General features: G+C 45.4%; 1 protein-coding gene across 1 annotated transcript; it reads left to right on the top strand.

Annotated features, from left to right (window-relative positions):
- Positions 1-854: 854 nt before the first annotated feature.
- Positions 855-20,437, top strand: EPHB4 (EPH receptor B4). Its single transcript, XM_020979148.2, has 17 exons — positions 855-1,477; positions 4,555-4,625; positions 6,592-6,879; positions 7,277-7,673; positions 8,893-9,048; positions 9,500-9,832; positions 10,220-10,344; positions 10,699-10,864; positions 11,256-11,358; positions 11,553-11,617; positions 11,970-12,083; positions 12,304-12,551; positions 14,255-14,470; positions 15,090-15,239; positions 15,910-16,103; positions 16,335-16,490; positions 19,314-20,437. Exons 1-17 carry the CDS (start codon positions 1,426-1,428, stop codon positions 19,441-19,443), a joined length of 2,964 nt encoding a protein of 987 aa, XP_020834807.1. The 5' UTR covers positions 855-1,425; the 3' UTR covers positions 19,444-20,437.
- Positions 20,438-27,752: the final 7,315 nt, after the last annotated feature.

The raw sequence follows: 27,752 nt of genomic DNA, 5'->3' as shown, positions 1-27,752 counted from the left end.
CCAAGGGTCAGAGCTTGGGAAAGGGGGGAGTTTCCTACTGTTAGGGAGAGTGGGATGGAGAGGCAGGGATTTAGAGACTGGAGATTCCTCAACTGGGTATCCTACTCAGTTCCTTTTTGTCTGTGCCTGCTTCACTGCAGGGCATGGGGGCGGTGAGGGAAGTGGGAGAGGCACCTCCTGCCTTTCACTTTTCAGTTCCCAACTTCCCGAGTTCTTTGTTTCAATTCCTGATGTATGATTCTTTAGCATAGTAAACACCAAATAAATGTTTATTGGATGAATAAATGTTGAACAACCTCTCTCAGTGCCTATGTAGGACCAATTTCTATTCCCTGCCATAGGTGTATGAGAGATCTCCACTCTTTGCTATCCACTCCTTTGTGCCTAAGCAACCCAACCACATGCCAAGTATGACAGAATAGTGAACACCTGAGACCACTAGACTCTTAAATTTGGGTAGATGGCAATGAGTCCATTTTTCTATGCGTGTTTTCTGCATTGCATGGAAGTTTGGTGTGTTTGCATCTCTGTGTAACCCTCGTACTCTGAGTACTTCCCGATTTCTTTGCCTCTACCAGGGGTGTCTCAGTGTTTTTGCCTCTTTCACGGCACACGGGCCCCCCCTTCCCCGCTTCCTCCTTTTCCCTCTCTCCCTCCCTCTCTCCTTCCTCTTTTCCAAACTTTCTTCTAACTTTCCGGCTCCTCCTCCATGTACCCCCCACCGCCTTTTAGTTCCCAACTCTACTTTCCTCATGAATTATTCAGTAATCCGCGGGCTCCAATCCGGGCAGTCCTGCCCCTTCTCTCCCTGGGGGCCCTGCCCAGCCAGTCCGCTCCTCCCTTGGTCGTCAGTCCCTCCTCTCTCCCTCCCTCCCCAACCGAGGCGCTGGCCCGGGCCCCAGTACCAGTCCCAGCCCCTGCCCCGGTTCAGGCCCCATCTTAGTGCTTGCTCCCCTCCCTCTCTTTCTCTCTCCCTCGCTGGCGGGAGCGGACTCTGGGGGCCCGGTGGGAGCAAAGTGATTGGAGAGAAGGGGTAGGGAGACCTAACTGCACCCTGATTCTTCCCGGAGAGGCCCCTGGACGAGATCCTGAGAATCCAGAGAGACCCCCAACTCCAGCCCTCCCTCTCTGACTGTGCCCCAATTTAAGAGAGTCTTATGGTCTCCACACTTTCTAGATTAAACTATTCAGAGAGAAGGATAGACTATACCCACACCTCGGGAGGAGAAGCAAAAACAGTTTTGGAGCTCTAATCTGGGGCGTCTTCTGGATCCTTGCGCTCCCCCCGTATGGTGGGGTACTGAAAGGACTGCGAGCAAAGAAAGCGGTGCGGGGGGCAAGAACTGTGCTCCTAATCAGAGGGTTTCAGACCTGGGGGGGCTCGCGCCCCCCAAACTCGGATCTAATTGGGAACCAGGTGGCGCCATGGAGTTTCGAGCGCTGCTCTGCTGGGCGTCCCTGGCTTCTGCGCTAGAAGGTGGGTGAGTTTGGGGGAACTTTCCCTTCCCAATTCCCAGTGGCTTTAAGTTTGGCTTAGGAGATAAGGGGTCTATTCTTTCCTCACCCCTTCCCTGGCCTTTCTGCCTTTGGGCTGGGGAAAAGGATCTGGATTGGAGTTTGTGGCTGGGGGTGGGTAGGAAGGGAAGGGGGGGGGGAAGGTAGGCTGCCCAGCAGGGAAGTGGGTTTTTCTTTTGTTTGCAAAGAAGAGGGAGTTGAATCCCTTGTCCTGGGACGTTTCCCCACCTCAGCTCCTCATACCTTTCTCCCAGGCTTCAAAATTTCCTCCCAAGCCCCTTTATTTCTCCCCCCACTAATAGCTTTCCCCAATAGCTTAAACTTTTCCCCAAACTCTTCCCTTCTGATCTCTCCTAAGCTTGCTGTACATACTCCCAAACTAATATAGTCCTTCCTCCCAAATGTGCCCCATCCTCAAATGAGACATTTGCCAATGAATTTACACCTTACCTCCACTACTACCATTATCCAAATAATGCCTTCCATAACTTTCCTCATCTCAGGAACAACCCCCTCCTCAAACCATATGGGTCTGCTCCCCAGTACCTAGGCCCCAGAACTTCAGCTCTCTTCACACTCTCCTTCTATACCTAGGCCCCAAAGCATCCCAAAACTTGAGCTCTATCCACATTCACACCCCTTAAGATGTCTGTAAACAGTTTAGCTCTCAAATGAAGGGATTTGACTGGAATTCTTCCCCTACACTGATACCTTTCTCAGAGTTGTATTCCATGTCACCAAACAGTACTCACCAATCAGTCTCTGGCACCCAAAAATCTACTATAGACCCTACCCCAGTCCCCACCCCAAACCCAAAAAACTCTTGCTAACTAACCCTGCCACCCAGGCACCAGCTCCTTAGTTATCCTGTAAGCATTTTTTTTCTCTTTCTTCAAATATGTTTGTCTTTCAGGCCCCCTCCCACCCTCCATTCTTTTGGAGGGGGAGACAAGAGCCCTGTAAATCCCATTCCTATTGCCTTGATCTCTTTCAATGAGCTCCCCCACCTCCTTTTGACTGCCTGGAATCAAAGGGGGTCTCTGGGGAGTGGGCCATAGAGGAGGTAAAGGGCAAGAATCAAAGGTATTTGGAAAATCCTGATTTCTCTTAGGGCTGAGCAACACAGAGCACTGGGCCATGGATCAAAGAGAAGTGGAGGCCAAAAAGCATGTGAGGAGGGAAGATAAACTCTCTATGCTCAAAAAGGCTGGGATGGAAAGGGAAAAAAGGCTTGTGGGGAAAATTGGGGGGAAAGAATGAGAGGAAGAGAAAGGGAGGGAGAGGGAAAGGGAAAAGAGAAGAAAAAAGGACTTGAGGAACCAGAAGAAAGAAACAGAAGAAAAAGGAATGTAGTTGTCAGCTGGTAGATGAAAGAAATACACAATATGAGGGAAACAGAATTGAGAATTGAGAGAGAGGAGTAAGACATAGGAAAGGGAAACAGAGAATGGGAGAGAGAGAGTAGTGAAGAGGGAGACAGAAATGACAGTTCCAATAGAGACTGAGGCATAGACAGAGACTCTGTTAGAGATGAGATACACAGAGATAGAGAAAATTACTGACAGAGATGATGCATAAATTAGAGACAGGAAAAACTCTTTCTGAGGGGAACAATGGAGGGAGGAGACCTCTACCTTCCTCCAATCCACTTCCCAGAACCTGTCCCTAGCTTTCTCTAATATTCCAATCACCCCTAGAGGGTTGCTAGGCGGCTTTGCCTTAGGATGGTTGGGCTCCCAAGTGACTCAGAGCCAGAGAGAGAAATCCCTTTTCTTGGTAGGAGAATCGAGTTGAGTGAAAGGGAAGAGGCTATCTCATTCACCTTTTCTGTCTCTCCTTCAGGCCCTGTCCTGCTCAAGTGGCTTGCCCTTCAAATTGACTAACTATCCTCTGCACCCTCTACTCTTCCCTGGGTCCTAGGAGGGATTTTGCTCCAACTAGCCAAGCAATTTAAAGGGGATTTCCCTCCCCTACCTTTCCTCCTTCCCCTCCCCAGCCTAGGGCTCTGCAGCTTCTATTAATCTCCTCCTTCCACCAGCCCCGCCTCCACCTCCTCTCCTAGCTGCAGAAGCAAAGCCAGGTGTGTGTGTGTGTGTGTGTGTGTGTGTGTGTGTGTGTGTGTGTGTGTGTGTGTGTGGTGTAGGGGGGGCTTTTCTCATCTCCTCCCCTTTTCCTTCCCATAACCAGATCCAGATGTGAGGCCCCAATAGGGGGGCCAGGGCATGAAACCCAAGTGTCTAGGCTCTACTTGGAGAATGAGAGTTGATCCTGATGGGGAAAGGGACTTTTTTTGTTGGGGGGGTGTCCCAGTGTGGGAGCAATAACTGAAAGGGAAGAACTACTGTCTGCAGGATGGAATGTCTATGTCTTCGGGGGGGGGGAGTAGGAGTTGAGGAGAGAGAAATGGAGGCTGTGAGAGTGGAACCTGGATCCTGAGAGAAGAGGGAGGGTGATGTTCCCTCTTCATCAGCCCTTTGCCCTTCAAAGGAGGGGTCAATGTCTTATGGGTCAGTGAATCAATTCGATTTAACTAAATTCAACAAACATTTGTTAAACATATTGTGCTGGACACTGGCAATATATTTAAAAGATTTTTTTTAATGACAGACCTTTCCCAGTCTCCAAGAGATTACATTTTACTGGTGAGATTGGGTGAAGGGTGCTTGATGGTCCTAACTGAACACCTTCCTAACCTGCTGCTTTCTAGACTTAAAGGCTCTCTTCCATGATCCACCAATGTAGGGAAGAAGGCCAGGATCTTGGGGATCCCTCAGGGGGTGAACCAGGCATTTGCCAGCTGTTAGGGGTGGAGCTGGCAGCCAAAGAGAGAAAAGAAGACCAGAGGGTGAGGAGGAAAAAAAACCAGGATTAATTCCCACCCCTACCTCTGGAACTTCGTTTCCTTTGTCTAATAGAACCCAACTAAATTAGAATTGTCAGGTTTCATCTCCCTCAGAACCTTTATCCCCCATAGAGATAAGTGGGTCCATCTGTCCCCCAAATTCCTTGACCTTGATTTTGCCTTTCTATCTTTCCTAGAGACCCTCCTGAACACAAAGCTGGAGACGGCAGATCTGAAATGGGTTACTTATCCTCAGGTGGAGGGACAGGTAAGAGCCAGGGCCAAGGACATGGAAGGAGGTAGGAAAAGGAGACTCCCCTATCATAGGTGTCCTTTTCTCTTCTTCCTCTGTGCTCTTTTGATTGGTAATCTCAGCCACTCACAGGAATTCATTTACCCTCTTTCTATGCAAATGATTCTCAGATCTGTCCAGCCCTAACCTCTCTCCTGACCTGTCACACCTCCAATTGCATATTGGACATCTCACATTAGGTTTCCTGTAGATATGCCAAGCTCAGCACATCTAAAATCAAACCTGGTTGCTGAGGCTTCCAACCTCAAAGCTGAGATGACATCTTCAAGTCATCACTCTCTTACCTTGCCACCCCCATTTCTAATATATTCCCATGTCTTGTTGATTCTATCTTCCCCGCATTTCTTGTATACATCCCCTTCTTTCTGCTCAAATAGCTGCCACCCTGGTGTAGGCCCTCATCACCAGATACCTGAACTATTTCAATATCTTTTTGGTTGATTTTCCGGCCTCAAGTCTTTCTCTACTCTAGTCCATCCTCTACCCAGCTGTCAAATTGAAGAAGAAAGGAAGGAAGGAAGGAAGGGAGGAAATAAGCATTTATTAGGCACCTACCATGTGTTAAGCACTGTGCTAAGTGCTTTACAATTATTTTTGTCATTTGTTCCTTTCAGCAACCTTGGAAGGTACGTGTTATTATTACACCTATTTTACAGTGGAGGAAACCAAAGCAAACCATGAGATTACGTGATTTGCTTGGGGTCACACAGCCAATAAGTGTCTAAGGTCAGATTTGAACTCCAATCTTCCTGACTCCAGACCTAGCACTCTATCTACCATGCCACCTTCATGCCTAAAGTACACATCTAATCATGTCACTTATTAGTCAACTCCAATGGCTCCCTATGACCTTTAGGACCAAATATAAAGTCCTCTGTTTGCCTTTTAACACCCTTCTATCTTTCCAGTCTTCTGGTACTTTATACCTCCCTTCCATGTACTCTGTGGTCCAGTGACACAGTCCTCCTTGCTGTTCCTCACACAAGACACTCCATCTCCTGACTCTCGGAATTTTACTGGCTGTTCCCATCCTTGGAATGCTCTCCTTCCTCACCTGCCTCCTGGCTTCCCTGGCTTTCTTCAAGTCTCAACTAAAATCCCACCTTCCTCAGGAAGCCTTTCCGGATTCCCTCTTAATGGCAGTGCCTTCCTTCTGATATTATCTCCAATTTATGCTGAATATATCTTGTTTGTACATAAACATTTTCATGTTATCTCCCCCATCAGACTATGAGCTCCTTGAGATCAGAGACCACTTTTTGCCTTTTTTTTTAATCCCTGAAGTTTAGCACAGCTCTTGGCCCATAGAAAGCACTTAATAAACTTCTTGACTTGATTTAAAGAAGGGATTATGGGATGGAGGAAGAAAACTTACAGGATAAAGACATATCCTACCACCTCAACCCTCCAAGTATTCATCTCCTAAGCCTTTCTACCATTAGTCTCCCTGTCCTAGTCCTTTGGCTCTCAGATCCTCAGATATCTCTTCTCTCCCAACTTTCGTAAGTTCAGGCGTCTTCATTCTCTCCTTAAAGGCTGACCCAACTTGCAGTGAATTGCAACTGTTGAGCCTTGGCCCTCTAACCTGTTACAGATGGACCTTTGATTTAAGCTTCTGCTACCATCTTCCCATGCATAGACCTTTGATCCAGATTCCCTACTAGATGGTCTGAGAGGCCCAGTCCTTTTTTTTTTTTGCTTTTTGGTGAGGCAGTTGGGGTTAAGTGACTTGCCCAGGGTCACAGAGCTAGTAAGTATCAAGTGTCTGAGACTAGATTTGAACTCAGGTCCTCCTGACTCCAAGGCTGGAGCTCTACCCATTGTGCCACCTAGCTGCCCCCCAATTCTCTTTGCTCCTTCTGTTCCCTTCCCTTTCCCACATTCCCATTGCTTCTACTTATAGCACCTCTTCTCTGAATAGTGGGAAGAGTTGAGCGGACTGGACGAAGAGCAGCATAGTGTTCGGACGTATGAAGTATGTGATGTACAGCGGCCACCTGGGCAGCCCCACTGGCTTCGAACAGGTTGGGTGCCCCGGAAAGGGGCAAGAACTGTCTATGCCACCTTACGGTTTACCATGCTGGAATGCCTATCCCTGCCCCGAGCTGGGCGTGCCTGCAAAGAGACTTTCACTGTTTTCTACTACGAAAGTGATGCTGACACTGCTACTGCCCTCTCACCCTCTTGGATGGAGAACCCCTATATCAAGGTATCTAGACCCTGCAGCATTGAATACGTAAAGGTTGGGGAGTGAGCTGACAAGTAGGGAATGAGGGAGAGGGAGGGGACTATATGAAATTAACAGATCTCTAATTTCTAAATAGAGCTTTATTTAGAGGAAAGCTAGGGGACTAGGGAAGCAGGGTGCCATGGTCTTGGGAAGGGAACAAAGACTTGGGTGGGAGGGGCTGAGTGAAGGGGATATTGAAGATGAAGCTAGAGTCTGGAAGGGGTATGAGAGAAAAACAATGCAGGACATGGACTCCAGAAGAAGAATGGGGTCCTAGGGAGAACTCAGAAAAGAACTGGGGCATTGGCAATAGTGTACATGGGTCCTGTGAGACAGTTACAGATGTAAACATTGCATCCCCCACAAACTTGGTTAGGTGGACACAGTTGCAGCAGAGCACCTGACTCGGAAGCGTCCAGGGGTTGAGGCAACTGGGAAGGTGAATGTGAAGACCCTGAGACTGGGCCCTCTCACCAAGGCTGGTTTCTACCTGGCCTTTCAAGACCAGGGTGCCTGCATGGCCCTGTTATCCCTCCACCTCTTCTATAAGAAATGCCCCCAGCTGACTGTCAACCTGACCCACTTCCCTGAGACTGTACCTCATGAACTAGTGGTGCCTGTAGCTGGGAGCTGTGTGGCAGATGCTGTCCCAGCCTCTGGCCCTGGTCCTAGCCTCTACTGCCGGGAAGATGGCCAGTGGGCGGAGCAACCAGTCACTGGGTGTACGTGTGCTTCAGGCCATGAAGCAGTTGAAGACAACACCAAGTGCCGAGGTGAGGGTTGTTCCCCTATCCTGTCCACCCCAACCCCTGACCCCACCTTTCTTTTATCCATAAGCAGACAGTGTGGTGTAGTATAAAGAGAATTGGACCTGAGTTTCAAGTCTTTTTTTTTTTTTGGCTAGACAGTGGAGTTAAGTGACTTACCCAGGGCCACACAGCTAGTAAGTGTTAGGTGTCTGAGGCTGAATTTGAAATCAAGTCCTCCTGAATCCAGGGCTGGCGCTCTATCCGCTGCACCATCTAGCTGCCCCTGAGTTTTGAGTCTTGACTGTGCTATTTATTAGCTATGGGAACCTGCAGAAGTTACTTTCCCATCTTTAAGATTAATAGGTTAGAACTTGTGATTTCTGAAGTCCCTGCAATCGTTAATCTAGGGTTCTTTGACTCCCAGAATTTGTCCCTCTTAGTTCCTACAGCTCTTTTTCTATATCTAATGGTCTCCCCTCTCTTGGGTTTTCTAGCCTTTCTTTTCAGGAAGTATCCCACAAAATCTACTCTCTTACCATAGCCTCAACTGGAGCAAATGGAATCCAGTAAATTCCTCTTCTTTTGGGACTTCCAATGTTTCCACAACTCATGAATTCATCAACCATAACCTCTCTTAATTAATTACATTACAATTAATTAACTACAATAATAATACATTTATGTAGCATGTTAAGATTTACAAAGCACTTTATGCATATTCTCTCCAATCATCTTCACAACAGCCCTCAAAATAGGTGCCATTATTATCCTCATTTTATAAATAAGGAAACTGAGACTCAGTGAATGAGTGCCCAGGGTCACACAGCTAATAAGTGGCTGAGGCCAGATTCAAAATTCATGACTCTAAGTCATCTCTAATCTTCCTCTAATCTTTCCCCTCTCCACTTTAGCCTCTTTCGCAAGCCTCAACCACATTCTTACATCCTTTTCCCTACCTCTGAGAATTTTAACCTAAGCACTAAGAATTCCATCAGGTCTTGATCAGGATTGGGGTCAGGGGACAAAAACCTCATGGACCTAACTTATTCAGTATGACCTCTGACTCCTTTTCTTCCTTTTTCTTCTGTATGTTTTCTCTTTGTAAGTGAACACCTTATCCCCTCTCTTTCTGGGTTCCTGACCCTCTCCCTTCTCTTCTCTACTATTGGATGGTATTCATGAAACTTTGGAATCAGATGAACTGTAATGGGGAGTAGAAAATAGTTTTGCTTCTCTTCCACAGCCTGTATGCAGGGAGCATTCAAGCCTCTTGCAGGAGAGGGGTCATGCCAGCTATGCCCAGCTAATAGCCAGTCCAACTCCTTTGGCTCGACCATTTGCCAGTGCCGCATTGGCTACTTTCGTGCTCCCAAAGACCCCCTGGGAGCTCCTTGTACCAGTAAGTAACCAGGGCCCAGAAATCTGATGATGCCTTGATATCATCTTGAAAATTGTTGTGTGTATCGGGGGGAAGGGGTTTGAGCAAGGTGATCTCTAACAGACCTCTTCAGGAGTCAAGCATTTCGTCCCTCAGTCATACAAAATTGAGCAACACACACCACCTATAGTTCCATTCAGTTCAACTCAACCCACATTTATTAAGCATTTACTATTTAAGGTTTTGTGCTTCATAAGAAAGCAAACTGACTTTTGTTTGTCTCTGCCCCTTTCTCCCTCTGTCTGTCTATCTGGTGGGATTATTTTGGTTTCTTTTTCTTTATGTATGTATATTTTTCTCTCTGTTCCTCTGTGTCTCTTCTGTGAGTTGTCTATTTGTCCCCACTGAATGTTACCTTTTGTCTTTGCCTCTGTTGTTACTTCTCTGTGTCTGTCCTCCCCGTGTCCCTCAGCACCGCCCTCAGCCCCACGGAGCGTAGTGGCCCGTCTCAACGGCTCATCTCTTCGCCTGGAGTGGAGTGCTCCTCTTGAATCAGGAGGCCGAGGGGACCTGACTTATGCCCTTCGTTGCCATGAGTGCCATCCACGGGGCTCTTGTGTACCATGTGGAAGAGATCTGATCTTTGATCCGGGTCCTGAAAACCTGGCAGAGCCCTGGGTAGGGGTTCAAGGGCTCCGTCCTGACTTTACCTATGCCTTTGAGGTCATGGCCATCAATGGGGTGTCTTCTGTGGCCCTTGGGCCCATTCCTGTGGAAGCAGTCAATGTCACCACAGACCGAGAGGGTAAGTTTGGGGATTTAGGGACTAGAGAATAGGGATAAATAAGCAGTGTGATGGGGCATGGAGAGCCCAGGAGGAATGTGGGAAACTAGCAATAGAAGACCGATAAGCAGGGCCAAATGGGCTGAGTAGATGGGAGACCAGCAGAGTCTAGTTGGGTTGAGGTTATAACGGAAAAAAGGAGAACAAAGGTGCTCAAGAGTGGAGATCTGTAGAGCTCAAGATTGGCCTGGGGCTGAAGGACACAGAAGAGAAATCATAGCACTAGGCAGAGCTGAGAAAGAGATTATAAGAACAATGGGGAGACTGAAGAGATTGGGAAGGGCAAGGAAAGCACTTGACAGATTAGGGGCAAGTTTGGAGTAACTTGTCTGACCTGTTTCTCTCTAGTACCACCTCCAGTATCAGATATCCAAGTGACAGGAGCATCCCCGAGCAGCTTAAGCCTGACTTGGTCTATTCCCCATCCATCCAGTGGGGCTGTGCTGGATTATGAGGTCAAGTACCACGAGAAGGTGAGAATTACTCAGATACTAAAGTCCTTGAGGTGGGGCAGAAGACCCCAGGGTTGAATTCCTGTGTTTTAAAGACAGAATCAGTCATTACTGGCTGAGTATCCTTTGTGTAGTAAGGAAGGGGTATGGTACATAGAAGGCATGAACTCCCCACCCTTCTTGAGACACATAAGACCCAAATTGTCAAAACAAGTTGTTCAATTCAGGATAAACAGTAAAAAATGCTTTAGGGGATGCCATCAATGGAAGAGATGAGAGTTAGCAGGGAGAGGGTTGGAAGCTGAAGCAAGGGGTTAAACAGAGAACCTGAAATCCTAACTCACAGCCACCCTTTCTCTCCCTCACTGAGGACAGGGTGTGGAAGGACCAAGTGGAGTACGCTTCCTAAAAACATCAGAAAATCAAGCAGAACTACAAGGGTTGAAGAGGGGGACCAGTTACCTTGTTCAAGTTCGGGCACGCTCTGAAGCTGGCTATGGGCCCTTTGGCCGTGAGCATGACAGCCAAACCAAACTGGATGGTAAGAGATTTACAGTGGGGTCAGGAACAGAGTAGGAAGAGGGTCTTCTGGGCTCTTGATTATTATCTCTATGGTGGATTTCTCCCTGATCACTTCTCCCTGACAGCCGCTTTTCCTTCTAACCCATCTCTGTCTTCATTTTCCATCTCAGATTTCTTGCTCTATTTCTGTCCTTCTCAGTCTCTGTTTCTGTCATACAGTCATACTGTGTGAAGAATGCTGGAGGGGAGGAGCACTGATGGCCAAACCCACAACCACCCTCCTTCTCTAGTTCAGTGCTGGGGAGGGGGAAGGAGGAAGAGAAAGGTCAATAAGCCAAATATTCCTTAATACCACTCTCCCAAGGGTCTTGCCCATTCTGACTCTCCAAACTTGTTCCCTCTGAAAATAGAGAATGAGAACTGGAGGGACCAGCTGGCACTGATCTCGGGCACAGCAGCTGTGGGTGTTATTCTGATTCTAGTGGTCATTGTCATCGCAGTCCTCTGCCTCAGGTGAGAACCAGCAGCTCCCATCCTCTGTGCCCTGAAACAATCACTTGTTTCCTGGATCCAGGGCAAGTCAGATGGCATTTCTAGTGAGTGGGAAAGAGAACATGGATTTTATATGGAGTTCCCTCTTTCTCCACCCTTGGGAAACTGAGATAAGCCTGAGTCTTGATCCCTTTGCCTTTCCCCATTGACTACAGGAAACAGAGCAGCGGGAGAGATGCTGAATATTCGGACAAGCATGGACAATATCTCATCGGGCATGGTGTGTGCATGGTATAACTAGATACCTGAGTTCTGGGCCCTGGCTTGGGAAGGAGACTGGGGTTTTGGGAGAAGAGGGGTAATAAGATTGTAGAGAAGATACCTGGAGTCCTGGAGGCATTATGTACTAGTGGAAAAGATTTAGAATGGGATTCTTACCTGTACTACTTCTTACCTGTGCATCCCTGGGCAAGTCAGTTATGTTTTCTGGGCCTCAGTTTCAATAGGGGTTGAACTAGCTTGTTTCTTCCAGCTCTAAAGCCTATAATTCTGTTATACTGTTACCAGAGTACTTGAGGGAAACAGTTGAGTAAGTGTATCCCTTACTGATGGCTCCCCACCCTGTTTCCCAGGCACAAAAGTTTATATTGACCCCTTCACTTATGAAGACCCCAATGAGGCTGTGAGAGAATTTGCAAAGGAGATCGATGTATCCTACGTCAAGATTGAGGAGGTGATTGGAGCAGGTAAGAGAGACAACAGTTCAGGGTGCAGGGTCCTTGGGTACTTGTTTGTGGAGTGGAAATATAGGGGAGAGATCACCATGTTGTGGGGCTTTAAGGCTGGATGCTTGGACCTCTGAGATTGAAGTCGAGAACTGGAGCTAGAGAAAGCAAAGGGTTATGTGTAGGAAGGCGAGGCGCTCGGTGGTGAGGAAAGTGAGACACCTAGCTTCCTTTTCTTCAGGAGAATTTGGAGAGGTGTGTCGGGGACGACTGAAAACCCCAGGAAAGAAGGAAAGCTATGTAGCCATCAAGACCCTGAAAGGTGGCTATACAGAGAGGCAGAGAAGGGAGTTCTTGAGTGAGGCCTCCATCATGGGCCAGTTTGAACATCCCAATATCATCCGACTAGAAGGCGTAGTCACCAATAGTGTGCCTGTCATGATCCTAACCGAATTCATGGAGAATGGGGCATTGGATTCCTTCCTTCGGGTAAGTCCTGCTTCCTTGCCCTCGTAGCCTCCCGGAGTTATACCCTCCTAACCCCCATGGCTTTTCTCCTGAAGCAGAATAAGATATTTCTTTTTGTTATGAGACATCAAAGGTAAGATACCTGGCTTCCTCTCTTCCATTTCTGGCTTCCTTATTCTCTTGAGATCATGAGACCCTAGATCTATAGCTGTAAAGGGCCTTAGTGATCCTCTACTTCAACTCACTCATTTTACAGATGAAGAAATTGAGGCCTAGAGAAGGGAATACTTTCCCAAAGGCACATAGTTAGTAAGTAGCAGGGCCAGGTCTAACCTTTTTTTCCCCCCTGCTATAGTTTCCTGCCCCTTTCATTATTCTTTCAGCAAAGGTCAAGGAATTATTATTCTTTGAATATTCCAAGGAAATATTATTATATGTGTTTATCCCAGAGCTTGTACCATCACCCTGTTACATATATCAGTTCAGTTTCTCTCCAGAGACAGCTAGAAGTACCTTTGTACTTCAGGGATGAAAAAGATGAAATAAGAATTTATTAAGCTCCTACCATGTGCCAGGCACCATGCTAAGTTCTTTGAAGATATTATCACATTTGAAAGAGATCTCATGTATTCTTGCCCTCTCCCACCTCCAACTACAGGGGACTGTTGTGACTCTGTTCTGGCCTCCTGGCTGAATGGCAGATGTGTTGTTATGTAACTGGTTAGTTTAGAAGCTCAAGACTCCCATTACTGAGGTCAAGGTCAGGATTTGAGTCCCTTGTTTGTCCTATTTTATGTCTTGGTCACAAACTGTGTCCTACTCCCTGCTAACGATCTTGTAAATGCTCAGGTAGTAGCAAGGCCCAGACCAACCTTAATGTTGGTTGCAAAATAGCCTGAGCTATAGTATTTTGGATTCATGCAAATCCATCAGCACAAAGGAAAAAACTTGGTGGGTCAGTAGTATTCAGGGTGCCCCAAAAGTCTTAGTGCACTTTTAAGCTTGTGTAGCTTGTTAGGGCTCTTAATGAAGCTTATTAATAAAACTTGTTAAACTTCAAACTACAATAAGACATCCTATATATAAAGAAGAGCCTATTAAAGGCACTATTAAATAAATAATTAATAACAATTAAATAATAGTATTATTAAAGAGAAGTTAACAGATACATTTATTGAGTATCTGTTGGGTGCAGAATATGTACTAAGGGGTAGAAAAAAATAGAAAATATAATCTTTGTCTGATAATCTAGCCTAAAGAGACAGGATGCATACACCCTCAGAGAATCTAGAACCAGATTATCCAGTCCAGCCCCTTCTTGGATGAGGAAACCAAGACTCAAAGTGATTAAGTGACCAGCCCAAGGTTAGTAAGCAATAAGGCTGGAATTCAAACCCAGGTCCTTCAAATCTAGGGCACTCCCCTGCTCTCACATTAGTAGAATTATGCAAGTCTGGAACCAAGCAACAAAGTATAGGTTGAAAGGGAATCAGAATAAGAAAGGGATCAGCCTGGAATCATCTGGGGAAAGATTCCAAAATGAGGTGGATTTTGAGGTGGGTCCCAAAGGAAGTTGAGAGGAAGATGGATTTTCAGGGTAAAGGAATGAGAACATTCCAAGAGTGGTGCCTAATGGGTGTCTTGTCAAGTCCTCCTGCCTCCTCTGATCCACTGCTCCCTTGTCTTGTTTCTCCCTCTCCCAATATCCGCCTTCCACTTGTCAGCTTAATGATGGACAGTTCACCGCCATCCAGCTGGTGGGCATGCTTCGGGGCATCGCTTCAGGCATGCGATACTTAGCAGAGATGAGCTATGTGCATCGAGATCTAGCTGCCCGAAACATTCTGGTCAACAGCAACTTGGTCTGCAAGGTTTCTGACTTCGGTCTCTCCCGATTCCTGGAGGAGAACTCCTCTGACCCCACCTACACCAGCTCCCTGGTAGGCAGAAGGAAGAGTCGAGGGAGGTGGGATGTCTGGGTATTTGGGGCAAGAAGGGGAGGGAATGAGGGCCAGGAAAAAGACATAGGGCCAAAGACTGAGGGATTTGATGTTTAGGTTTAGGGGAAGGGCTAGGAGCTGTGAGACACCTGGGAAGATGGAGAACAGATCACCTGGGTCTCTTGGTGAAGGAATACAGGCTGCCTGTGTAGATGTGGTTGGGGTTTAAAACTGGGGTTAGAATTGAAGTTAGGGAGCAGGTAACCTTGATGACAGGCAACAATTCACATTTTTGTAGTGTTAAAAGTTTACAGAGCACTTGCTTCATAACAACCCTGTAAGGTAACTAGTGTAAGTATTAGCAGCCCCATTTTGCAGATAAGAAAACTGAGGCTCAGAGAAGTGTCACACAGACATATGCCAGAGCCTGAATTTTAACCAAGGTTTCCAGGCTCCAAGTTCAGTTTTTTTTTCTCCCAAACTCTTCCACAATGTCTCTCTAAGAAGAAGCCTAGGACTGAAGTTGAATGTCTGGGTTGTAGAAAGTAGGTCAGGGTTAGGTAGTAAGAGCTGGGGTTGGAGCCATCTCTCACGTTGCCCTTCTCATTCTGTTATTCAGGGTGGCAAGATTCCCATCCGTTGGACAGCCCCTGAGGCCATTGCCTTCCGGAAATTCACATCAGCCAGTGATGCTTGGAGTTATGGAATTGTGATGTGGGAGGTCATGTCATTTGGGGAACGTCCATATTGGGACATGAGCAACCAGGATGTAAGTCCCTTTCCTCAAGATGTTCTCACTGGATATGTCTTACTTGCCCTAAAATACATTATACAGAATTCTTCCAAAGATTTTCAATGTGGTCTTTCCCTCCGTTCTGTAGCCATCTATCCACCATTATTAAGCTGGCAGGGAAGGGAATTTTCAGAGTGGTCTCCGCTGAAAAGAGGTGGGGTAGGTAGGAAGACATCTTTGGTATTAGGGATAGGATTGAATCTTCAGAGGTCCATAGGATTTAGAACTGAAAGGGACCTTAGCAATTATGTAATCCAACCCTCTCATTTTACAGATGAGTAAACTGAGCCCCAGAGAAGTTAAGCTACTTGCCTAAAGTCATAAAAGTAGTAACAGAACCAGAATTCAAACCCAGGGACTGAACTGCATGGCTCCAAATGCACCGCTCTTTCCTTTAGGGAAACAGAGGCTGGAGTGCAGGGTAAGAAAGGCTTTATATCTGGACCACAGTTCCAATGCCATAGGAGGCATTTGAAGGGTTTCTCTCTGTACCTATACCCATCCCAAACAGTGCACATAGGTTGCTCATACGTGGCCAGTCTGATTGTGTTCCCTCAATCTGGTGTAACAAATCTTCATTCAAAATATTCACTGTTCACCAGACCTCACTACTTCCTGACTATTTTTTTCCCCTCCTACCTGTCAGGTCATCAACGCCATTGAGCAAGACTACCGGCTACCCCCACCCTCGGACTGTCCCACCTCCTTGCACCAGCTCATGCTGGACTGCTGGCAGAAGGACCGAAATGCACGACCTCGCTTCCCCCAGGTGGTCAGTGCCCTTGACAAGCTGATTCGTAACCCTGCCAGCCTCAAAATTGTGGCCCGGGAGAATGGAGGGTGAGAACTCTGGTCTTCTATGGGTCTACCTTCTGACATTCTAGATGACTACTGGAGAACCTCCCTCCTCCAGAAAGATGCTTTGCTGATGTCGTGTGGAACCATTCTCTGCCTGCCTCCCAATACCTGGCCATTCGTCAATGCCCTGTCATGCTATCCTCTGCTCCTTCCTTTTCCTTACTCCCAGTGCTGATAATGCTCAGCCTTCCATACCTGTCCTTTGCCCCACAGGGCCTCCCATCCTCTCCTGGATCAGCGGTTGCCTCATTTCTCAGCCTTTGGCTCGGTGGGCGAATGGCTTCGGGCGATCAAGATGGGTCGATATGAAGAGAGTTTTGCAGCTGCTGGGTTTGGCTCCTTTGAGCTGGTCAGCCAGATCTCAGCAGAGTGAGTTGTGGGCCTGTGTGGGGAAGCAACAGCTAGGGGAAGCATGGGGGAATGGAGGCTTTGAAAACCAGAAGAGTGTCAGAGGATTTGGGTAGAGTCCTTTGGGATTGACCTGTATGTAGTATTAGCTTTCCTTTTTGAGTAGAGATGATTGCTTTAATAGCAAGAACGACTTGAGAGTAGCATTGATAAAATCAAGCATATTGATAGTTCCAGCAAAAAAAAAAGATTCCAAAATCCTTAAAATCTGAACATCTAAGAATCATGGAGGAAATAACTTGAAGTGATTCATGATTTTTCATCTCCTTTCTGTCTTGAGCTATTTTTGTTCCATTTAAATTTCTCCCCTGAATGTATGTTCTCCTTTTTCCTGGCTCCATCTTCCTTTTTCTCTTTTTTCCTCCTCCATGTCCCCTTTTCCCCCTGTTTCTCACCCTTTTCTTCTGTCCTTAGAGGAGGATGGTGAGGGGATTCAAACCCCAAGGCATTCAAAGAATGTTAGGGATATCTAGTCTTAAGAAGAGGAGACTTGTGGTGAGAGAGGTGGTATGATAGCAGCCTCCAAGTATTTGAAGGGCTGTCATGCAAAAGAGGATCTAGTTCAACTCGTTCTGCCTGGTCCCAGGTGGCAGGATTAGGATAAAAGGATGGAAGTTTCCAGGAGGGGCAGACTTGGAAGAACTTCTCAACAATTGGGGCTATCCTTGGTGGAATGGGAGGCAGTGAGTTTTCCATCCCTGGAGAAGCCAGAGCCATGAAGAGGATTCATATTTTGGAGAAAGATTGGACAGGATGACCTCTGAAGCCCTTCTTAAGTTTCTTAAGTACCCAGTACTCTCCTCCCTTTCTCTTTGCTCCCCATTTCTCCCTTCCCTTCCCCATTCCTTCTCCACAGTCTCTCTTCAGTTTAGGTCATAGAATAGGTCATAGGTCCAGCCCCCTTCGTTTTATAGATGAGAAAACAAATTGTCAGAGAGGGTCATATCACTACTGGAAGAGCTAGAACGAGAACCTGTCTCCACTTTCTTTTCCCTGGCTCTGCTTCACTCTTCTTCCCTATCTCTTGTCTCCTCTCTGGTTGGCTCTTTCATTTTCTATCTTAGCTTCAGTTCTCCCCTTCCATCTTCTCTCTCAGTCCCCAGTAGAAGCAGGCAAATCTGTCTTTGTTGGTCTTTGGTCAGTTAGTTACTCGGTCAGTGAGTATCTATTTATTTATTTATTTTTGGGGTAAGGCAATTGGGGTTAAGTGACTTATCCAGAGTCACCCAGCTAGTGAGTGTTATGTGTCTGAGGCTGGATTTGAACTCAGGTCCTCCTGACTCCAAGGCCAGTGCTTTATCCACTGTGCCACCTAGCTGCCCCAACAGTGAGCATTTATTAAGTGTTGCTCTGTGCCAGAGACCGTGTTAAGCACAGTTGATGTTCTTTTTCTATCTGTTCTCCTCTTCCTTCAGTTTTTTTTCCCCCACCAGCTCCTTCCTGTTGCCCCCTTCTCCTTCCACTACTTTATGTGTGTGTCTCTCTCTTCTTTACTTTGGCCATGAGAAGTTGTGGTATAATGGAAAGAACCCCAGATTTGGCATCAGAAGACTCTAGGTGAAAATACTAGTTCACCCACTCATTACCTCTTTGACAAGTCCCTTCCTCTCTCTAGGCCTCAGTTTCCTCATTTGTAAAATGAGGAGGTTGCATTGGATTATTATCCAGTATTTGCTCATGCAGTGCTTCCACCCATTCCACTTTTCTGGGAACCACCTCAGATACTGGACTTGTCTTTAACACCACCATCTCACCTCTGGAGTCAGGAAGACTGGAGTTCAAATCTAACTTGAGATATTTACCACTGTGTAGCCATGGGCTAGTCATGTAACTTCTGTGTGCCTCAGTTTCCTCAAGAGGAATAATAATAGGTAGTACCTACCTCCCAGGGTTGTGAGGATCAAATGAAATAATATTTGTAAAGCACTGAGCACAGTGCCTGGCACATAGTAGGCACTTAATAAATGCTTGTTTCCTTTCTTCTGTCCTTCTTCCCAGGCCAACCTGCTTGGATGCTTCCAGCCCCAAGAAGAAGTATAGTTGTAGTGAGAAACTAGGACTTTTAAAGAAGCATACTGTCAAATTAGAAAATTCTAGAGGGTCACAACCAGGATAGTGTGGGATCTCAAGATGGTGTCATATAAAGATTTGTTGAAGAAACTAGGGTTGTTTAGCCTGGAGAGAAAATGAGGGAGACATCATCACATGTTTGAAGGTCTGTCACTTGGAAAAGGAATTAGGTTTGTTTTGCTTGGCCCAAGAGAACTGAGCTAGGAGCAATTATGGAAAGTTGGATAAATAAATACTAAGTTCCTCCCTCACTCAACCTGTAATTGAAACTCCTATTAATCAGTACAAATCACCGGTAACTCTACAGGTTAGAGTAGGTATTTTTCAAATGGTTTTGATAACTGCATTTCAATATAATTGGTTTCCTTTATATTCCTTTGCATTTTGTTTTATGCACTATGGTGAGTAAAATGAAACTGAGGCCAAAAAAAATAAAGTTGGATAAATAGATTTCAACTTAATCCAAGGACACACTTTCTAATAATTAGAGCTGTCTCAGTGTGGAAAGGACTGCCCTCAGGGGAGAGTGGGCAGGTTAGAGGTCCTCAAACAGAGGCCAGAGAGTCATATGTCACTGTTGTGTAAAGGTTAGGTAAACTTTGAAGTCCCTTCTAATCTGAGATCTTATAAGAAATTACTAGAGAAGGTAGTATGAGGATTTCTGAGAGAGAATGCTTGTAATGACCTAATGACCTCTACTCCTCCTTTGCATAGAGATCTACTCCGGATTGGCGTCACTCTGGCTGGACACCAGAAGAAAATACTCTCAAGCGTCCAACACATGAGATCACAGGCCAAGCCTGCAGCTCCAGGAGGGGCAGGAGGACCAGCCCCCCAGTACTGATCCCCATTTCTTCTGCTGCTCCTCCCCAGGAGCTCACGTCCCTGGACCGATCCGAGGAACCCAGGACTCCTAACCTTTTCTTCCCCAGCAGAGTTGAGGTCCCACCACACTCCTTAACCTTGCGGGATTGCACTTTGAACCCATGGGGGATGGAATTTTGGAGAGACCAGATTTGGAGATTCAGTCACGTGGAAGTGTTTGAGGATAGTTTGTGGATCACAAATCCCCTTCTCCCAGGATCTCCCAGGCTTTCCTTCAGAACTGGTTATCACTTGAGGGAAAGGAAACAAAAGTTATCCAATCTCCTAACTCTTGCTCTCCACCTTGTGGTTGGGAGAGAGGGGTGAGCATAGCTCCCTCTCAGGGTCCTTCTCATCGTTGAACAGGACTCCTCAGGTGCTTCTCTCCCGCCCCTAAGGGGCTATACCCCACACAGACCAAAGAGAGGACAGAGGGACAGTCCTATGATATCAGAAGTGCAATGATGTCACAGGAGGTGGGGAGTCAACTGTGAACATGCTGGTGTGGCATATGACATCATTTTCCTGGCTGTTTTGTTATCCTCCTAGAAGTGATATTGTCACCCCACTTCATTTTTTTTACCCTGTAAATGCCCCTACCCCACATCTGCTGCCTTCATATTGAAGGTTTTTTGTTTTTTTGTTTCATCTTTCTGTTTCTTCCCAGTTCTTGTCACAACCTGATGTCTCAGGGGACCTGTCCCCCTTGTTGTTCTTCTTTTAATGCCCAGACTGGGATAGGAGGCCACAGTGTACCTGCTTGATCTCTTGAACAGTACATCTGTCATAGCCCATCCTCCCGAGATGGGGCATCCCATTCTGGCCCTGCCTTATAAAGGGATTACCAGAAGAGGACAATGGGGAAGGGCTGAAGGGAAGGGCCCTGGCTGACAGAAGTTCCTTGGAGGGGTTCTTAAATTATAAAGATGTTGAGGGTGGGTTTTTTTTGTATAAATAAAAGAAAACTAAGGAAATGGTGCACTCTGGGCTGACTTGGAATCACTGGATTCCAAGACGATTAGCATCGGGAAAGTGAATAAGAGTTGAATGAGGAACAGGGAAGAATTAGGGGCTAAACGTGGGTCCTTGAAGTTACTGGGCCAGAGAAGAAAGAACAGGAGCCTCATTTGTGAGCATTTGGGGCTGGGAATCTGCTAGGGAAGTAGAATGCTTGGGTTCCCAGCCCCAGGGTATTTGGGTTTGTGTGAATGAGTCATTGGCAGCTGCTCCTAAAGGCTCCAGTTGCTGCCAGGAGCCCTGGGCATCTCCGGGGTGGGGCTGTCTTTCCCTCCTCCCCAGGCTGCCCCTGTCTCAGCAGGAGTCCTGTGAGAGAACAGAGGAGAAATGCAAGGCCTAGCAGTCCAATTTAGCAGGCCCTGGGGGAAGGGGGAAGTGGAATTTGGGGGGGGGACCCAGGCTAGAGTGGGGGGTTCAGGCAGCGGGGAAGACAGCTGTAGTCCAGATGTTGACAGCTGGGCTTTGCTGCAGAAGGAGGAGCAAAAGCGGTGAAATGAGAGGGGTGGAATTTACAGTTATAAGGGAAGTGGGGGACTCTAAGGAGTGGGGGTGGTAGTAAAAGACCTTGATCCCTGTTCTATCTTCCTGAACTGTTCTTACCCTACCCGCTTGGGTCTGGGAACACGATTCTGTTCAGGAGGAAACCTTGGCTGATTCTCCTAACCAATGATGAAGAGAAGAGGAAGCCTGTCTGGAGGTTTCTTCTGTTTATTCTCCCCTCCCCCAGTTCTGCTCTGATCAGGCAGACCAAGGTGGGGGCCATTCCCACTTCAGCATTTTCTTTTTCTGTCTCTCCTCACTTCTACCCCCCGATACCTGACTTTCTTTGTTTCTCAATGTTTTCTCTCGTTCTGCCATTCTACCTTTGTCTCTGTCTCTCTCACCCCTTTCTGCATCCAGAGCCGCACTGACATTAGGGAATGGATCCCACTGATGAAGTAGGCCTCTGGAGAAGCCTGGGGAGGGGCAGGGCAGCAGCTATGAAGGTAAACGAGCTGTGGAGTCCCACTGCCATTTTTACATCAAAGATGCCCCCTTGTGGCGTGTTAGGGCAACCCTAAATGCCCTTCCCTCCCAGTAATACTGACTGCCCCACAATTTTCCTCTCCATATATACACGTTCATTCTTTCAACCCAGGTATCTTTCAGCTACCCTTCCCACAGCCCCATTTGCCCTCTACAAAGATAAAATAACATTTGAGTCCCTGGTGAAAAGTGAAAATCATACGTGAAGGAAAACACAAGATAGAGAAATTATCCACACAGGGCAGCTGGGCCCAGTGAAAGACAAGGTATCCTGGAAAAGTGGATGGAATGTAGGACTGGGCATCAAAAACAGCTGGGTTCAAGTCCTGATTCAGCCACTCACTAGCTGCTTTTAACTTTTCTGAGCCTCAGTTTCCTCAACTGAAAATGAAGATAATAATATCTGCTTCTTCGTGTTGTTGTGATGATCAAATACATGTTGTATGTGAAGCTCTTTGCAGTTTTCAAAGGGCTATATAAATGTGAGCTATTATTATTTATCCAAGCTGCTAGGAATTTGATGCTAGAGGCCTCTTCCCTTTCTCTTTTCCTCTGAGTATATAACACAGTCAGAAAGTCAAGGAGGAATCTAGAGGAGAAAGAAGGAACGAGGGGTTAGTGATCAGGGATAGGAAGGCAGAGCTGTAGCCCATGAATCAATCTCTTGTCTCATCAGTGATGGTGGTACAGTGGTAGGCGGGAGGAGAAGGTTCCCTTATGCTTCCTAGGCTTCTACATATATGCAGTCCAGTTTAATTCCAAAGTAACCTTCCTGCCTCTGCCTCAAAATGGGCCGCTTCCTGGGGCCAAAAAGGAGAGCCAAATAAAGGCTAGGTGGCTGGGCTGTGGGAACCCCATTCTCCCCATTCTCTATCAGACTCATCTTCACTGGGGAAGAAGGGTACTTCATCTAGGGCAGGGATTCGTAACTGGGGGTCCACAGCCCCAGAAAGTTCGATTTAAGGGAGTATATGAACTTAGATGGAAAAACAATTATATTCCTACTTTCACTAATCTCTAGCTGAACTTTATAATTTCCTTCAATTATGAATGAATGCAACAAAAGTTTTTCTGAGAAGGTGGTCCATGATCAGTTGGCTTCACTAGACTTCCAAAAGGGTCCATGACATTTAAAAAAAAAAAGGTTAAGAACCACTACCTTAAAGGCTTAGAATTGGTAGCTCTAGGAAAGGAATGTGGAGACTAAAGATGAAGGTATCTTCTAATATCCAGGTGTTTTGCCTCCCTCACATCCAGATTTCCTCTCTTCCCAAAGCCCCCTCCATTCTTGGCATAGCTAACCCAACCTGGATTTACCCAGGTGTACTTGAGGTTCCCAGAGACAGTCATAACTATCATGTCACTACTCTCAAGGTTCTAGAGACAACCTTAGTGAGTATGTGTGTGGGGACAGGACCTTTTACTATTCGACACAACATATGAGCCCCCAAGAAACTAGTCACCATGATGCTATTGTCTTAAACATGAAACATTTGCTGAACAATAAAGTAGAAACAAAAATAATAACAAACAATGGCTTGAAGTCAAAAGCAGGAATAATCAAGACGTCAACCCATCCATAAATTTGTTAAGTGACCATTAGAGCACTAGGGCAGCTAGGTGTCACAGTGGATAAGCACTAGCCTTGTAATCAGGAAGATTCATCTTTATGAGTTCAAATCTGGCCTCAGGCACTTACTAGCTGTGTGACCCTGGGCAAGTCATTTCACCCTATTTGCCTCAGTTCTTCTAGAAAATGAGCTGGAGAAGGAAATGGCAAACCACTGCAGTATCTTTGCTAATAAAACCCCAAATGGGGTCACAAAGAGTCAGGCATGATTCAATAACAAAGTGGTCATTATTATTTTTATTGTTTATGTTATATTTATATTTATTATAATATGCCAGGCACTGTGATAAGCACTGGAGATACAAAAAGAGGCAAGAGACAGTCTCTGCCCTCAAGGAGCTTATAACCTAACATACAAACAAATATATAAGAAGCAAGTGATATACAGGATAAATAGGAACTAACTGGAACTAAAGAATTGTAGAAGGCTTCTTGTAGGAGGTAGGATTTTAGTTATGAATGAAGACAACGAAAGGTTTTTGAGAAGGTGATCCATGGTCAATTGGCTTCATCAGATTTCCAAAGGAGTCCACAATGTGGAAAAAAAAAAAAAGGTTGAGGACCACTGCCCTAGAGGCTTGAGTGTTGGTAGGTCTAGGAAAGTAATATGGAGATTAAAGATGAAAATAACCTTCTAATACCCAATTGGCCCTTAGCTGGGACTTAAAGGAAGCCAGAGAGGTCAGTAGTCAGAGCAGGGGAGGGAGCACATTCCAGGCATGGGAAGCCTAGAGATGGAGTGTCATGCAATGTCTGCAAGGGAGAGTGGAAGCATTTAAAGAAACTTATCAGGGAGACCCAAGTGGGGAAATCCTGAGTGCTCAGGGCAACTCACAACTCTGGACTGCCAGCTTTGATTGTCTTTGGTCCCTTCAGAAACAACCTGCATGACACAAAGCTGGTTGGCTCCTAGCTGCTCCTGTTCTGTACTCATTCATTGCTCTCATGACAATTGGCAAGGCAGTTCCTCTCTGCCAATCAGAAAGTTCCCAGCAAAACCTCTGAAGCTGTCTCGGAAGTCTTCAATGTTTTTTGTACCTTTCTTTTTGTGACTTTTTACACTCCCCTTACTCTCCTGTATCTCTTCCTACAACGTCTTTTCTTGGATTCTTAACAGTTCCTAATGCCTCAGATCAGAGGCTCCTATGTAATGAATCATCTTTAGGAGGTGACACTCAAAAAAATCCTTCTGAGAAAAGAGGACACAGTGGATAGAGCACGGGAGCCTCAAGGTAGGAAGTTGTTGTATCCAACTCTTTGTGACCCCATTTGGGATTTTCTTGGCAAAGACACTGGAATGGTTTGCCATTTTCTTCTTCAGCTCATTATACAGATGAGCAAACTGAGGCAAACAGAGTTAAGTGACTTGCCCAGGGTCACAGAGCTGGTAAATATCTGAGGCCAGATTTGAACTCAGGAAGATGAATTTTCAGGCCCAGCACTCTATCCACTGTGCTACCTAGCTGCCCCTAGTGCCTTGCTGAATGAATGCTTTTTTCCCTGTAAGATATTAATTCAATAGCATTCTCCAAACACTTAATTGGTTTGTAATAGTTTCAGTTATAAACTTCAAAACTCTAAAATAGTCATATACAAATAAACTGATGGACCACAATGGCCTGCAGCCATCTTTACCTCAGTCCTTGGTCTGCATTCAAACAGGTCCTTTCTGTAGTTCACTTATGAAGGCAGTTCTCTGTCTGGTCTTCAGAACAATCAGTGTCTCCTCAACACTTAATCTGTTTCCTCACAAGCTGATTTTTGTCTTGTTTTCTTATACCAATGTTCTTTTTCTGGCTTTTTCGATGCTCATACTGTTCACATATGGAAGTGGGCAGCATCTTATGTCAGGATGCATATATTCTTCCTCTTAACCCTATTCCCAGCTCTCCCTTTCTATCCAAGAGCTCCCTCTTTATACCTGAATATGGGATGGCAGAGATCAGCAGAAGGATACAGAAAGCAAGGAGCTTCACGATTGTGAGATGGTGTGAGCTAAGGGCTAGTTCAGGACTTTGAGGTATGGCAGTAGGATGCCCAGGTCTGTAAAATTGGCAGAGCTGGTCTTGATACCCCTGAGTTGAGCTCAGGTTCTTTTCATCAAGGGCTTAGCTCCCAGCGTCCATAGTAACTAGCAAGGCTTTTAGAGCAATGGATGAGGGCAGAGGGATGAAGACACACAACAGAATTAGAAGCATGCTTTCCTACTGAGGGAGAGGGGGAAAATCTCGCTGCCCAGTACTCAATACTATCATCAGGGTGTTGAATTCAACCTTTGAGCCTTCTCCCCAGAATCACAGCTAACTACCCATGACTGAGGAGGTCAGGGATAGCTGGGTCAAATGGAAGGATCTGCTGAGGAAAGTTTATTGGGGTCTAGTGGTCTGGAGAAGAAGTAATAGTGTCCTTTCCCCCAAGTCTTAGAAGTTAGAGCTCCATCTCATGCTCCACCTTTCTTCTAGCATCTTCCCTCAACCCCCAATTTGATACCAAAGTTCCTAAATACATGTAAATCTCTCCATATACATATATGTATATATATATATATATATATATATATATATATGTACACATAGGCATATACACATGTATATGCAGACATATTTAGGAACTTTGGTATCAGGTATATGTATTGTGTATATATGTCCACATACCTATATACACATGTGTGTTCATATATACATGTATATATACATATAATATATATACATATCCTCAGATTACATATACACACATGTGTGTGTGTGTGTGTGTATATATATATATGCACACACACATATATATATATATACACATATATATATTTCTAGATGTAGAACTTTCTCCCCTAACACCCTAGACTTGAAATACATATTCACATCTCTCCCAGAATAATACAAAGAGCCATGTTTTATAAATAAATATTTTATTTTCCACACTCAAAACTTAATGATCTTGATAGTACACTTAGGAGCAATACACGAAGGAGGCACTAGCTACCCAACCTTTGGCCCCCTAACTCTGCTTAAGGACCTTCTAAGCCTAAATTTTGTCACTTTCATCACATGATTGGCTTTGTTTTTGATTGGAATTTCTTTCCTGGTAGAAAGTAGGGAATAGACACAAAGGTAAGTTGATAGGCCTTCTTATGACAAGCCCCTAGTTTCATTTCCTTGGTCCATCCTCGTCTCCCCAATTATCACCATGTTCTTCCTGTAGATACAGATACTGGCCACACCTAGTATGACCACTGTAACATACATCAGCATTCACCAGCAGGGTGATGAGTTTGGTTGATGTAGCCTGGAGATTGAGGGAGATTAATGTACACATAATTTTTACATAAAATTTACATAATTACAAAATTATATAAAATTATACATAAAATACATAAGACCATAGTACTCAGAGCTAGAAGGAAACTTAAATATCATCAGATCCAAACCCTTCATTTAACAGAGGAAATGAGGCCTGGCAAGGTAAAGTGACTTACCCAAAGTCATATAGGTTTATTAAAAAAAAATCCAAAAGTAGCAGTATTAGAATTCAAAGCCAGGTATTTTGACTGTAAATCCAGTGTTCTTTTCACTATATATCCCTACCTCTTTTTATCCCTTATTATATCATAAGCCTCTTGAAAGTGAAATGTTTTAACTATCTTTGTATCCTCAGCTCCTTGGAGCCCTTGATATAGTAGATATTTAATAAATATTTGTTGAACTGAACTGAATTGAAGGGTAGGAAGAATCAATAGGAGATGCTCTGTTCTGTTTATTCCTCTTGTTCCCAACCCACCAGGAAAACTTTTCCTATTAGCCTTTAGAAGCAGTTAGTTCTTTGTCCAGGGGAGAAATTAGTCCCAGCGGCTTGTGAAGAATTGAAGTTGTCGTGTGGTTTGGATTGAGAGGCTCTTCATGCTTCAGAACATGTAGTGTTTATAATATCATTGGTGGCCTCCTTATTCAGCTGATCCTCTGACCTGGGCTGTCATCTGGTAACTCATTGAAATTTTAGTCCTTAATAGGTAGAAATGGGAAAAGGAAGAATAGGAAGTCAGTGGATAGGTAATAGGGAATGGAACATGGCAGCAGTGGTGGGACATAAATTTCAACAGGGAAGTGGAGACTTAGTTGACAGTGGAAGACTGAACTAGGATTCTTTGATTTAGGAAAGGGAGAAGAGAGAAAGGGATTTGGTAAAGGGAAGAGAAAAGGGGTGTATGGAATTATAATTCCCATCATCCTCTTAAAGTTACCATCTGGTAGCTTATTGCTATCCCTAAAGTTCATGAGATATGTAGTTTTAAAGTTCCTGATAGGAATAAAGTTTGAGGGCTGGAAAATCTTGGGAAAATGTTCTTACCTGAGGGGATAGAGAAGAAGCTCTTCTTGATAACTAGGTTCACACTTGCAGGTGAAGTTGGGTAATATAAGGGTGATTCCTGCCTGGAGGGGAGCAAGAGAAGAAGTCACGAAACTGAACACTCTCTTCTCTGAATGAGAGAGGCAGATAGGACTAAAATTTTATCTATCTGCTCCTTTATATATTGCTGGTCCAAGGAAATGTTTATTTCCTTTGAAAGAGAAGGGGTTAACCCAAAATTATATCCTTAGACTCAACTCCTTCCTATCAAATGC

The sequence above is a fragment of the Phascolarctos cinereus genome, unplaced genomic scaffold (assembly GCF_003287225.1).
Source record: "Phascolarctos cinereus isolate Bilbo 61053 unplaced genomic scaffold, phaCin_HiC Scaffold_5;HRSCAF=322, whole genome shotgun sequence".
Classification (NCBI taxonomy): domain Eukaryota; kingdom Metazoa; phylum Chordata; class Mammalia; order Diprotodontia; family Phascolarctidae; genus Phascolarctos; species Phascolarctos cinereus.
Note: the sequence above shows the minus strand (reverse complement) of the source record. Positions and strands in the feature narration are given on the sequence as shown.